At 32.5% G+C, this 13,226-nt stretch overlaps 1 protein-coding gene across 2 annotated transcripts; it reads left to right on the forward strand.

Moving 5' to 3' along the window:
* Positions 1 to 11,739: 11,739 nt before the first annotated feature.
* Positions 11,740 to 12,935, forward strand: LOC145116321 (F-box protein At2g02240-like). 2 transcript variants are annotated; one of them, XM_079052664.1, is made up of 4 exons: positions 11,740 to 11,822; positions 11,908 to 12,114; positions 12,216 to 12,325; positions 12,411 to 12,935. In XM_079052664.1, the coding sequence occupies exons 2-4, from the start codon at positions 11,932 to 11,934 to the stop codon at positions 12,823 to 12,825; spliced, it is 708 nt and encodes a 235-aa protein (XP_078908790.1). In that variant the 5' UTR covers positions 11,740 to 11,822; positions 11,908 to 11,931; the 3' UTR covers positions 12,826 to 12,935. The 2 variants fall into 2 exon arrangements, with proteins under 2 accessions (XP_078908790.1, XP_078908791.1); XM_079052665.1 differs by having other exon boundaries at positions 12,417 to 12,935.
* The last annotated feature ends 291 nt before the right edge of the window (positions 12,936 to 13,226 follow it).

Below are 13,226 nucleotides of genomic sequence, written 5' to 3' on the forward strand. Positions count from 1 at the left end.
TGCAGATTTTTTGTCGAATCTTGATTAATATAGGGCTTGATGGGGCTACGATTTAAGGTTCGTCTCAAAGAAGAGCAAAAGAAAATTTCAATTTACGGCGGAATCGGAAAATTAAATCGCTTTGGAGTCGATTTTAGACCCTATTGGTGAACCATCAATGCCAATCATGATTCTTTTGACTCAGACGAGCTTTTTCATGATGAAGCTATTCGAAAACATGGTTGTATCGATTCCTGAAACCACATTCCCGTTAATCCTCTCGGCGGTGCCTCTGCCGCTGATGCGCCTCCTCTCCGGCCCTCCCAATATCTCTTGGACTTCATCATCGGCCTCCAGTGATCCAATCTGTCGTATTCCTCCTCCACGAGTTTTGGGCTCTTTGAATACTGAATTTTGGAGTGGCAGCCCGTGAGCCCACTAAGAGTGCAGAAAAGATGTGGGCGGGGCTAGGCGTGTGCAAAAAAACCGGTTCATGAACCGAACCGGCCTCCGATCCGAAAACCGGTTTAGCCTTGAACCGGTTCAGCCATGAACCGAACTGCCAGTTTGAGCTGGATCTCCATTCCAACCGTTGGGACCGGTTTACGTCGACCCGGTTTTGAACCGGTTTTTCGAGAAGGGGTAATCTGCCCTTTTTTTTGTCTTATTCTACCGGCTATATAGCCGTTTTATGGCTGTTGCAATCTCGTTTTTGGGTCCCTTTTGGCAATATTCACCAATATTTGATAGTATAAATAGCTAATAGATATATTGGGTTAACCAAACCTCAAAAAACATGTCTTAGATAAAAAAAACGCTCTTAATTCAAGCAATTGATTCGACTTCCGTTGGTGTTGGAGATTCATCAAACAATCTTACAGTTGTTAGCATCAAAGAAACAAATAGAAATCCGGTTATTTGGTGCAATTTTGATTTATGTGTAATGTCGAGCGGTCCAAGAAAAGCGCGATGCAAGAAATGTGATGCTTTTTTCAATGAAGATGAGAATTCGACATTGAAAACTCATATGACCAAGAGATGCCCCGTGGTGAAATTTGGGCTGGTACATAATCAAACAACAATGGCGAATGATACAACATTGTGGAGTTACGATTTGGCTAAAGTTCGGGATAGGATGACGAAGTTCGTGATTCAATAATGCTTGTTTTTTGACCACTTCGACAAGAAACGATTGACTTCACTCACCCAAGATACTCTCCAACCATGATATTGACATGTGAGTCGTACTTCTATTAGACGTAATTGTATTGAAATGTGGAAACTTGCAAAAAATGAAATGATTTTAGGATTTCAATCTTTAGAAACCGGTGTGAATTTAACTTGTGATATTTGGACAGCTCCTCACGGTTCACCGAATGCGTACCTTTGTGTTACCGCTCATTGGATTAATCCAAATAATTGGGTAATGATGAAGCGTACGATTACGTTTGAATTGTTTAGTATCCGCACACCGATAGAAATTTATTTAAAATTTTAGATTGTATGATCAAAACTTATAAACTTGAAAGAAAGGTTTTATTAATATCTTTTGATAATGCATCAAACAACACCGTACTGGTTCGACAACTAAAACTAAAATATAAACCAATTGCGATGGTGTTTTTTTCATAGTCGATGTGTTGCACATATCATTAATTTGCAAGATGGACTAACTAGCATTGAAGAAATGCCTCCCATTATTACTTGTTGTGCCGCTTTGAATCCGACTCTAAATATTGGGGGGGGGGGGGGGGGTTGAGACTTTAATTGAAAATATTTGTTACGATTTGGGTTTATTGGATAATGACATGGATTATGCATCAAATGAAGTTTCAAAATTTAACAAAGTTTTTCAAAATTTGTTTGAAGTTTATTTAACAAAATATGGTTCAACAAACATTCATGACATGATGCAAAATACGGAGGCATCCGGATCCACCTCTCACCAAAATAACGAAACAATTCAGCTCTATAATACTTTGAGGAATGAAAATTCCAAACGAGCTCGGTCTAACACCCCTAGTAGCGAGCTCGGAAGGTACATTGGTTCCGATTTCTTGTCACAAATGAGTGTTCAAGAGTTTGAAAATTTTGATATTTTGGCTAGGTGGAAAGGAAAGGAAACCCAATTTCTGATTCTAGCCGCTATGGCCCGTGATCTACTAATTGAAAATATTTGTTACGATTTGGGTTTATTGGATAATGACATAGATTATGCATCAAACGAAGTTTCAAAATTTAACAAAGTTTTTCAAAATTTGTTTGAAGTTTATTTAACAAAATATGGTTCAACAAACATTCATGACATGATGCAAAATACGGAGGCATCCGAATCCACCTCTCACCAAAATAACGAAACAATTCAGCTCTATAATACTTTGAGGAATGAAAATTCCAAACGAGCTCGGTCTAACACCCCTAGTAGCGAGCTCGGAAGGTACATTGGTTCCGATTTCTTATCACAAATGAGTGTTCAAGAGTTTGAAAATTTTGATATTTTGGCTTGGTGGAAAGGAAAGGAAACCCAATTTCCGATTCTAGCCGCTATGGCCCGTGATCTACTAAGCTCCCAAGCTTCTACGGTAGTTTCAGAATTGGCTTTTTCTGTTAGTGGCAGGGTTATATCACCAAGAAGAACAAAAAAATATGTTGATTCAAGTTGAACAATTTTGTGCATACATTATGTTTTTGTACATATACACAAACATCAAATTTAAAACCAAAAAAAACATCAAAAAGTATGTATATTATTAAACAAGAAACAAAATAAAAAAAAAGTGACATTTATATATATATATATATATATATATATATATATATATATATATATATATATATATATATATATATATTATAATGCACTAGTTTATAACCCGTGAAAACCACAGTTATAAAATTAATTAAATTTTCATATTAAAAAATCAGAATTATTAATCAATTATTTTAAATAAATTATTACTTAAAAGATATTTTTTTAGTTATATAAAATTATAATCGTTGATTTAAATAAATACGTGAAGTTATATCACCTTATTAATTTTATTTTATTTTTCAATGTAACGTTATTAATTTAATATAATTAGAGTGAAGAAATTTAAAATTTAAAATTTAAAATAAAGAATCAATTTTTATTTTAATATAGTTAGAGTGGGAAATTTAAAAATTATAATTTGAAATGGATAATCAATTATTAATTTAATGTAATTAGAGTGAAAATTTGAAAAGAATAATTAATAGGTTGACAAGTGGCATCATAGATGATATATAACATTAATGAGAAGTTCTAATTGTATGACACTTGTCAATAGAAGATTAAACTTATTCTTTTATTAGAATAGGGATATATCTTCAATGTCTTAAATGCAACATGTTAAGCCTTATGTACAACAAAATAAAGCATCCCTTAAATAAATGTCTTAAAGACAAATTTTAATGCCTGATGTACAACACTCTACTACATGAAGTTAAAAGCAACACGGTTGGAGGATACATTCACTCGGATTGCCAAATTGGAAAATGCATTCACTCGTATTACCAAATCAGTTTTCTTTTTTGTTTATGGGTCGTTGATCAAGTATTCTAATCCAACAGTGCATATACTTCACCCTGATAACACATACAAAGAGTCAAAGACACTCTCACACTCGAATCTTCATTTCAAAAATTGAATCTAAGAATATGCTTCTTGATTCCCCACAAACCCTAAAATACATTGTCATAGAGGCAACAAATCCTGCCACCATATGACTACCACCATACCTGTCGGCGCTCTCCATAAACCCCAGCATTCCCATCCTCGGGTTTCTCTCGAAAAAGCCTAGCCTCACCAAGCAGATCAAGGTCAAAATCAAGCCCTTTTTTTGTTTGCATAAAGAGCTGGATTAGAGTTATTTATTGTTCACTCCCTTTTTATTACAAACGGATGAGTGATAGACATCATCCTCAGACGCTGAACTTTCAACACACTTGTATAAAATTGATTTCTTTCACAGATAAGGTCATTCATTTTCAAAAGACCCTCTCTCTATATTCAAGACATTATTAAAAAAGCAAGGTTTCTCTACTTCGGTGACCTATATGTACTCTTGGAATTTGGTAATGAAAATGGTGCAAAAGATTTTGACTGTGAAGAGAGAAGTTTGCTCCAAGCGGTTCTGTTGATTATTCCCATGGAAAAAAAGATTTCATTTATAATGTATCTGGCTTCCCATGCCTTGTCATATCCCATAATTGTTGGGCAATTTGGTAAAGTTCTCGTTCCTTTTACTCTATAGATTCTGATGACCCTAATCTTTCTTTTGGTCGTATCTTTACTCTCTTCCAGATTTTTTATCGAATCTTGATTAATTTTGGTCGTATCTTTACTCTCTTGCATATTTTTTGTCGAATCTTGATTAATATAGGGCTTGATGGGGCTACGATTTAAGGTTCGTCTCAAAGAAGAGCAAAAGAAAATTTCAATTTACGGCGGAATCGGAAAATTAAATCGCTTTGGAGTCGATTTTAGACCCTATTGGTGAAACATCAATGCCAATCATGATTCTTTTGACTCAGACGAGCTTTTTCATGATGAAGCTATTCGAAAACATGGTTGTATCGATTCCTGAAACCACATTCCCGTTAATCCTCTCGGCGGTGCCTCTGCCGCTGATGCGCCTCCTCTCCGGCCCTCCCAACATCTCTTGGACTTCATCATCGGCCTCTAGTGATCCAATCTGTCGTATTCCTCCTCCACGAGTTTTGGGCTCTTTGAATACTGAATTTTGGAGTGGCAGCCCGTGAGCCCACTAAGAGTGCAGAAAAGATGTGGGCGGGGCTAGGCGTGTGCAAAAAAACCGGTTCATGAACCGAACCGGCCTCCGATCCGAAAACCGGTTTAGCCTTGAACCGGTTCAGCCATGAACCGAACTGCCAGTTTGAGCTGGATCTCCATTCCAACCGTTGGGACCGGTTTACGTCGACCCGGTTTTGGACCGGTTTTGAACCGGTTTTTCGAGAAGGGGTAATCTGCCCTTTTTTTGTCTTATTCTACCGGCTATATAGCCGTTTTATGGCTGTTGCAATCTCGTTTTTGGGTCCCTTTTGGCAATATTCACCAATATTTGATAGTATAAATAGCTAATAGATATATTGGGTTAACCAAACCTCAAAAAACCTGTCTTAGATAAAAAAAACGCTCTTAATTCAAGCAATTGATTCGACTTCCGTTGGTGTTGGAGATTCATCAAACAATCTTACAGTTGTTAGCATCAAAGAAACAAATAGAAATCCGGTTATTTGGTGCAATTTTGATTTATGTGTAATGTCGAGCGGTCCAAGAAAAGCGCGATGCAAGAAATGTGATGCTTTTTTCAATGAAGATGAGAATTCGACATTGAAAACTCATATGACCAAGAAATGCCCCGTGGTGAAATTTGGGCTGGTACATAATCAAACAACAATGGCGAATGATACAACATTGTGGAGTTACGATTTGGCTAAAGTTCGGGATAGGATGACGAAGTTCGTGATTCAATAATGCTTGTCTTTTGACCACTTCGACAAGAAACGATTGACTTCACTCACCCAAGATACTCTCCAACCATGATATTGACATGTGAGTCGTACTTCTATTAGACGTAATTGTATTGAAATGTGGAAACTTGCAAAAAATGAAATGATTTTAGGATTTCAATCTTTAGAAACCGGTGTGAATTTAACTTGTGATGTTTGGACGGCTCCTCACGGTTCACCGAATGCGTACCTTTGTGTTACCGCTCATTGGATTAATCCAAATAATTGGGTAATGATGAAGCGTACGATTACGTTTGAATTGTTTAGTATCCGCACACCGATAGAAATTTATTTAAAATTTTAGATTGTGTGATCAAAACTTATAAACTTGAAAGAAAGGTTTTATTAATATCTTTTGATAATGCATCAAACAACACCGTACTGGTTCGACAACTAAAACTAAAATATAAACCAATTGCGATGGTGTTTTTTTCATAGTCGATGTGTTGCACATATCATTAATTTGCAAGATGGACTAACTAGCATTGAAGAAATGCCTCCCATTATTACTTGTTGTGCCGCTTTGAATCCGACTCTAAATATTGGGGGGGGGGGGGGGGTTGAGACTTTAATTGAAAATATTTGTTACGATTTGGGTTTATTGGATAATGACATGGATTATGCATCAAATGAAGTTTCAAAATTTAACAAAGTTTTTCAAAATTTGTTTGAAGTTTATTTAACAAAATATGGTTCAACAAACATTCATGACATGATGGAAAAATACGGAGGCATCCGGATCCACCTCTCACCAAAATAACGAAACAATTCAGCTCTATAATACTTTGAGGAATGAAAATTCCAAACGAGCTCGGTCTAACACCCCTAGTAGCGAGCTCGGAAGGTATAGTGGTTCCGATTTCTTGTCACAAATGAGTGTTCAAGAGTTTGAAAATTTTGATATTTTGGCTAGGTGGAAAGGAAAGGAAACCCAATTTCTGATTCTAGCCGCTATGGCCCGTGATTTACTAATTGAAAATATTTGTTACGATTTGGGTTTATTGGATAATGACATAGATTATGCATCAAACAAAGTTTCAAAATTTAACAAAGTTTTTTAAAATTTGTTTGAAGTTTATTTAACAAAATATGGTTCAACAAACATTCATGACATGATGCAAAATACGGAGGCATCCAAATCCACCTCTCACCAAAATAACGAAACAATTCAGCTCTATAATACTTTGAGGAATGAAAATTCCAAACGAGCTCGGTCTAACACCCCTAGTAGCGAGCTCGGAAGGTATATTGGTTCCGATTTCTTGTCACAAATGAGTGTTCAAGAGTTTGAAAATTTTGATATTTTGGCTTGGTGGAAAGGAAAGGAAACCCAATTTCCGATTCTAGCCGCTATGGCCCGTGATCTACTAAGCTCCCAAGCTTCTACGGTAGTTTCAGAATCGGCTTTTTCTGTTAGTGGCAGGGTTATATCACCAAGAAGAACAAAAAAATATGTTGATTCAAGTTGAACAATTTTGTGCATACATTATGTTTTTGTACATATACACAAACATCAAATTTAAAACCAAAAAAAACATCAAAAAGTATGTATATTATTAAACAAGAAACAAAATAAAAAAAAAGTGACATTATATATATATATATATATATATATATATATATATATATATATATATATATATATATATATATATATATATATATATATATATATATTATAATACAATAACCCGTGAGAACCACAGTTATAAAATTAATTAAATTTTCATATTAAAAAATCAGAATTATTAATCAATTATTTTAAATAAATTATTACTTAAAAGATATTTTTTTAGTTATATAAAATTATAATCGTTGATTTAAATAAATACGTGAAGTTATATCACCTTATTAATTTTATTTTATTTTTCAATGTAACGTTATTAATTTAATATAATTAGAGTGAAGAAATTTAAAATTTAAAATTTAAAATACAGAATCAATTTTTATTTTAATATAGTTAGAGTGGGAAATTTAAAAATTATAATTTGAAATGGATAATCAATTATTAATTTAATGTAATTAGAGTGAAAATTTGAAAAGAATAATTAATAGGTTGACAAGTGGCATGATAGATGATATATAACATTAATGAGAAGTTCTAATTGTATGACACTTGTCAATAGGAGATTAAACCTATTCTTTTATTAGAATAGGGATATATCTTCAATGTCTTAAATGCAACATGTTAAGCCTTATGTACAACAAAATAAAGCATCTCCTAAATAAATGTCTTAAAGACAAAATTTAATGCCTGATGTACAACACTCTACTACATGAAGTTAAAAGCAACACGGTTGGAGGATACATTCACTCGGATCGCCAAATTGGAAAATGCATTCACTCGTATTACCAAATCAGTTTTCTTTTTTGTTTATGGGTTGTTGATCAAGTATTCTAATCCAAGAGTGCATATACTTCACCCTGATAACACATACAAAGAGTCAAAGACACTCTCACACTCGAATCTTCATTTCAAAAATTGAATCTAAGAATATGCTTCTTGATTCCCCACAAACCCTAAAATACATTGTCGTAGAGGCAACAAATCCTGCCACCATATGACTACCACCATACCTGTCGGCGCTCTCCATAAACCCCAGCATTCCCATCCTCGGGTTTCTCTCGAAAAACCCTAGCCTCACCAAGCAGATCAAGGTCAAAATCAAGCCCTTTTTTTGTTTGCATAAAGAGCTGGATTAGAGTTATTTATTGTTCACTCCCTTTTTATTGCATTATTTTAAAAGGTATTTTGGTTTTTGATACTCATTTGTTTTATGGATTTATTTTCTGGAGAATGGATTTTGAAAGAAGGTTAAAGAGCCCATGTTCAACTCTGATTCTATCATGACAAAACTAAAGAATAAAGATGGTTCGTATATTTTTTTTTCCAAAAATAAAGATCTAAATCTGACCAAATCAAAGAAATAATTTAATCCCTTTTTAAGTAATCCCAAAGATTCAGATCGAGATTTGATTTGAGGAGAATGCTAATGTACTGTGTGATCAAGCCTCTGTATTTGTATTTCATTTCTTTTTCCCACGATGAAGGTTTGAGTTTTTAGGTTGAAGGTTAGTGTTTTGAAATTTGTTATGTATTAGCATTACGTTTATTTTAGCCAATATGGACATTTGAGTTTAAGGTGAAGTTGGATGCGTTGGAACTTGTCATTGCTTTTAATAGCTGTCTTAGGATTTCAAGGGTCAAGTCCATATCTTGGGGACGATATTAATTAATATGGTTGCAGGAAGATGTTTTATTTGAATACTGATTCTCTTTTAGCTTTATGATCTTAATAATGAACTTCTCATCTTCAATCTTAGCTTGGTTTCTAATGAATATAAAGTGCGTAAAGCTGTTGGCATATGTGTTTTTTCACTCTCACACAAAAATTGGTTACGGTTAAATGTTTGATATATGAGTTTAGTTTTTGATTTTAATTTTCAGATCTAGAAAGGTAAAGAAGAAGACAGAGCTTCTATTTTTTTGATGTTTATTTTTTGTAATCGACAAATTGCTTATTTAGTTTGTTTATGAGCTTTTAGTTATAGACATACTATAGATGTATTCATCATTCCGACTTAAATAGTTTGTATAAGCTACTTTTGTTTATGTGTTTAAAGATGTGTAAATGTTATTATTTTGTTGTTTTTGAAGATAATAGAGATTAGTATGAAGTCTTTGTTCTTTTGGTGTTTTTAATAGATTGTTATATTTTGATATTTTGGATATAAGTTGTAAATTACCAACCTTTTGTATAAAACTTTAAAGTGTACCGTCTTTATTTTTTATTGTATTTTAAAAACTATCTATCACATTTTGTTTTTATTTATAATATTTTTATAGTATGTTATGTTTTTATTTATAATATATTTATTACATGAAGTGAATTGACTGAATTTCATTTATAACATAATGACCGTGTCTTTTTATTTTTCTTTTGCCAAATATTTTTTTAAAGATTTATAAATGTGACAACCGAAGAAAATCAAAAGTATTAAAAAAACCCAATTAACTTTATATGATTGTTTTTATTAAAAACCTCTAATAATGAGAAAATATGTTGTAAGAAAATTTAATATAAGATACCACATTGAAAAAAAATGCTAATTGCAAACTTAGCACCCATCCAAAAAAGAAAAAAAAGAAAAAAACCAAAACAGCCTTAGAAAATGAATTAATCGTCATTCAAATCTATTTACCAAAAAAATCAATTCAAAACAACTTAACAAAGGTTTTTATTGACAAGAGTTTAACCAAAATTATAACATATTTATTTTTTATTCTAAATTTGAAAAATAATTTTCTTTTTACCAGGTAATAGCCTATTTAAAGAAAAATAATCGTCAACAAATATTCTTAGAAATAAAATATTCAACATAAATAATTTTCGATGCACACCATATTGAAGGGCTACACACCAACCAAGAAACTGAAATTAACCATCCGACACAAAACAATTCGGCAAAAGGTCGAAAAGAATTGTCCGCCACATGGAAATAATCCGCTGAAAAAAACTAAGTGGCGCTGCTGCATCCCGCAGGTACCTTACTAGTATATATATATATATATATATATATATATATATATATATATATATATATATATATAGAGAGAGAGAGAGAGAGATAGTTAGGTTCAAATGTTTCTAGCAACTATTGTGTGCTTGTAAGAACCAATGAGAATTGAGGAAATAATTAAATTATCATAAATAATAGAAGGGTATAATAGTAATCTACACTATAATTAATTATGGTAAAATAAAACAAAATCAATTAATATCCCATTAATTTAGGTTATCAGTTTTACAAATCTATACACCACCATCGATCCCCTCTCTTTCTTTAAATCGTATAGAACCACCATCATATTGGCTTCGACGTCCAGAACCACCATTATCGCAATCACCATTTAACCATTCGGTGCGTACTCGATCCAAATCGCAACAGCAAAATCAATTTGTTTAAATCACAGCATAAACATTCAAAATCAAAGTGAAATAAGCAAAGCAATTGGTTTCTTAAAAACCCAGTTCGTTAAATCGATTTCCAATGCTTGAAGCTTACTTTCATCATCGTTGAAGGTATGTATTTTGAGTATTTTCTTTCCATATTTATTTTTCTCATAAATTTATTACGAAATCATATTTGTTAATGTTGATTTCGGCAAAGAAATTTCTATTTTTTGCACACATAGTTTCAGATTTAGAAGGCATCTATTTTTGCCCGCCAACTGTTTGTTAAAATGCTTGAATCAAATATTTCGTCAATTCAAGTATTTATACGCATTTGAAAATTAGCCAATGTAGTTTTGTTAATATGATCTGTTGTTAGTCTAATAAGGTCTTTATTTTCTCTATTTTGACTTTGCTTATGATTAGTTATTCCATAAACATGATGATTTAGTTTGATTTCTTTGAATTAATTTCATACTTTTTAAGAATATTCAGAACCATTCTGGGAGAATATTTACGGTATCATTCTTGCAGATTAAAGCTAGGACAATTGGATAATGCACAAAAGGTGTTTGATAGAATGCATAAGAGATGTTTCAAGCCAAATTCTTGGTAATTGACTAATTCCATAGTTAAAACATAGTTTCTAGTAATCTTAGACATGGATTCTGTTATATTCTATGTATTATGTCAAAATGTATTCTATTTTTATGTCATATTCTATGTATTATGCCATATTCTGCGAGAATGTATTCTGTAATATAACATGTATTCTGTCAGAATTATTAGTAACATATATTTTATGTAATATTTATTCTCATAAAATGAACAGGCCTTAGTTTTCATATAAGAAACTCAGTATAGAATAAAATATGTGATAAATCATTTAAATTGACTCTTCCCACTCAATTGTATTTCGTTTCATAGTTGTTTAGGAAATCGAATGGATGAATGTTTGAGTGTTTAGGAAATCGAATGGATGAATGTTTGAGTGTGTACACAAAATAGTTGATTATTTGACATTAAAAAGTAAATTGAGTGGTTGCATCTGATTTTATAGTTTTATTCTGATCAAATTTACATACAAAGGTTCAATATCTATCACATTCTATCAGAATGGTTGTATTATATACTTAAGAAAAATTTCACTTCTTTATTGTTTACCATATTCTATCAGAATTTATAGTTTTATTCTTTTATAATGTACATAATTTAGAATGCTCATGGTGAATGTATAGAATGTTACTAGAAAGCTTTTAAAAGTATCATTGTGGCATAGGGGGAATATTTGTTGAAGGCATAGAGTTTAAGGTCATCCCAAGCGTAAATCAAATAGTTAGTGTACCTCTCTTCTTTTTTGTATTTATTTTGGGGAAATTTGTATAAAAATGTCATTTCGTGGTCATCTAATTGTCTATAGGTGGACTTAGAACAAAATAAAAAGATGAAGGATGGAACAAACATGGGAGGAGTCTTGAAAACAAAGTTGGAGATGGACTCAGTGGAACAAATGATAGCCGATAATAAAGAAATTATTAAAAGGTCTGGAAACAATGTCCAAATTGCCTCAAGTGTAGAGCTCTGCTTACTTCTTTTCAAGGGAATTCTCATTGACAATGGTGAAACGGTCTGATGTTTTTCTTTTTCATAAAACAAATTCAACTTGATAAATTAATTACATATTCTTGTGGTATCATAATGATAAACTTGTAACTCTTTTATGAACAGTTATTCTCCCTAAGCAAAGTCAACGGGAAGAGATGTCATATGCTACCTGCAAAAGCAATTATATACAACTCTTCAAATATAAAGTTGTGCAACCCTCCAACTGAATCCAGGTTTACTTTATTACACCTTTCATCTCAGGTTTACTTTAGCAGATTTCATGGAATCACTGATATTTATAAGACTTAATTAATGTAGGTGCAGATTTGAAGAGGTTGTTGAGATTCTATCTCACCAGGATTTTCGTATCAAATGTGACATTGAGACCAAAATGCTCTCATCAGATACAACCTATGCTTGTTTCCTTGTGTTCAAACTTTCAAAAAAATGTCATGGGCTCCAGTGCCCAGTGAAGGCTCGTGATTTAGTACCCCATAGAAAGGAAAGAACCAAAATCATTTCTTTCAGGTACCCAAGCACAGTGAATTTGGACAGAATCAAATGGATTCCAGAACAGAGAGAAGATGAATGGATGGAGGTTATAGTGTGGGAAACTAACGTTGATAACATGCATAATGATGAGTATGTACCTATGGATTTAAAACTGACATGTTTCGAAGGAAATATGTCAGGTCTTATTGTATATGGCATTGACTTCCGTCCTACAGTATAAGTGTATATTACGTAACATTTATATATGTTCTTCTAAGTGTATAGTAACTGTTGTTATTTTGTAATTTTATATTAACTTATGCTCAATAGAAGATATTTCCCCAATACTAATTAAGCAGCGCATAGTTAATTGCATGTCTTTACAAGACAATATAAAATCCTTTTTTTATAAGAGGGAAAATTACAAAGTAAAATAAAATACACACAAGAGCTACATCTTTTTTATATGGCATCAAAAAGTTACAGGGGTGTAATACTATTAAAACCAGAATACATACCAGTAGAATTAATGTATATATCCTGAAGTGGACATACATGGTGATCACCAACTATTTTCATACCATGAACGAAGCCTTCATAAACGACTCCAAAAACTGGGTCGCTCATAGAACCCAGATGATG

The sequence above is a fragment of the Lactuca virosa genome, chromosome 5 (assembly GCF_052849685.1).
Source record: "Lactuca virosa cultivar CGN04683 chromosome 5, Lactuca_virosa_CGN04683_v6, whole genome shotgun sequence".
NCBI lineage: Eukaryota > Viridiplantae > Streptophyta > Magnoliopsida > Asterales > Asteraceae > Lactuca > Lactuca virosa.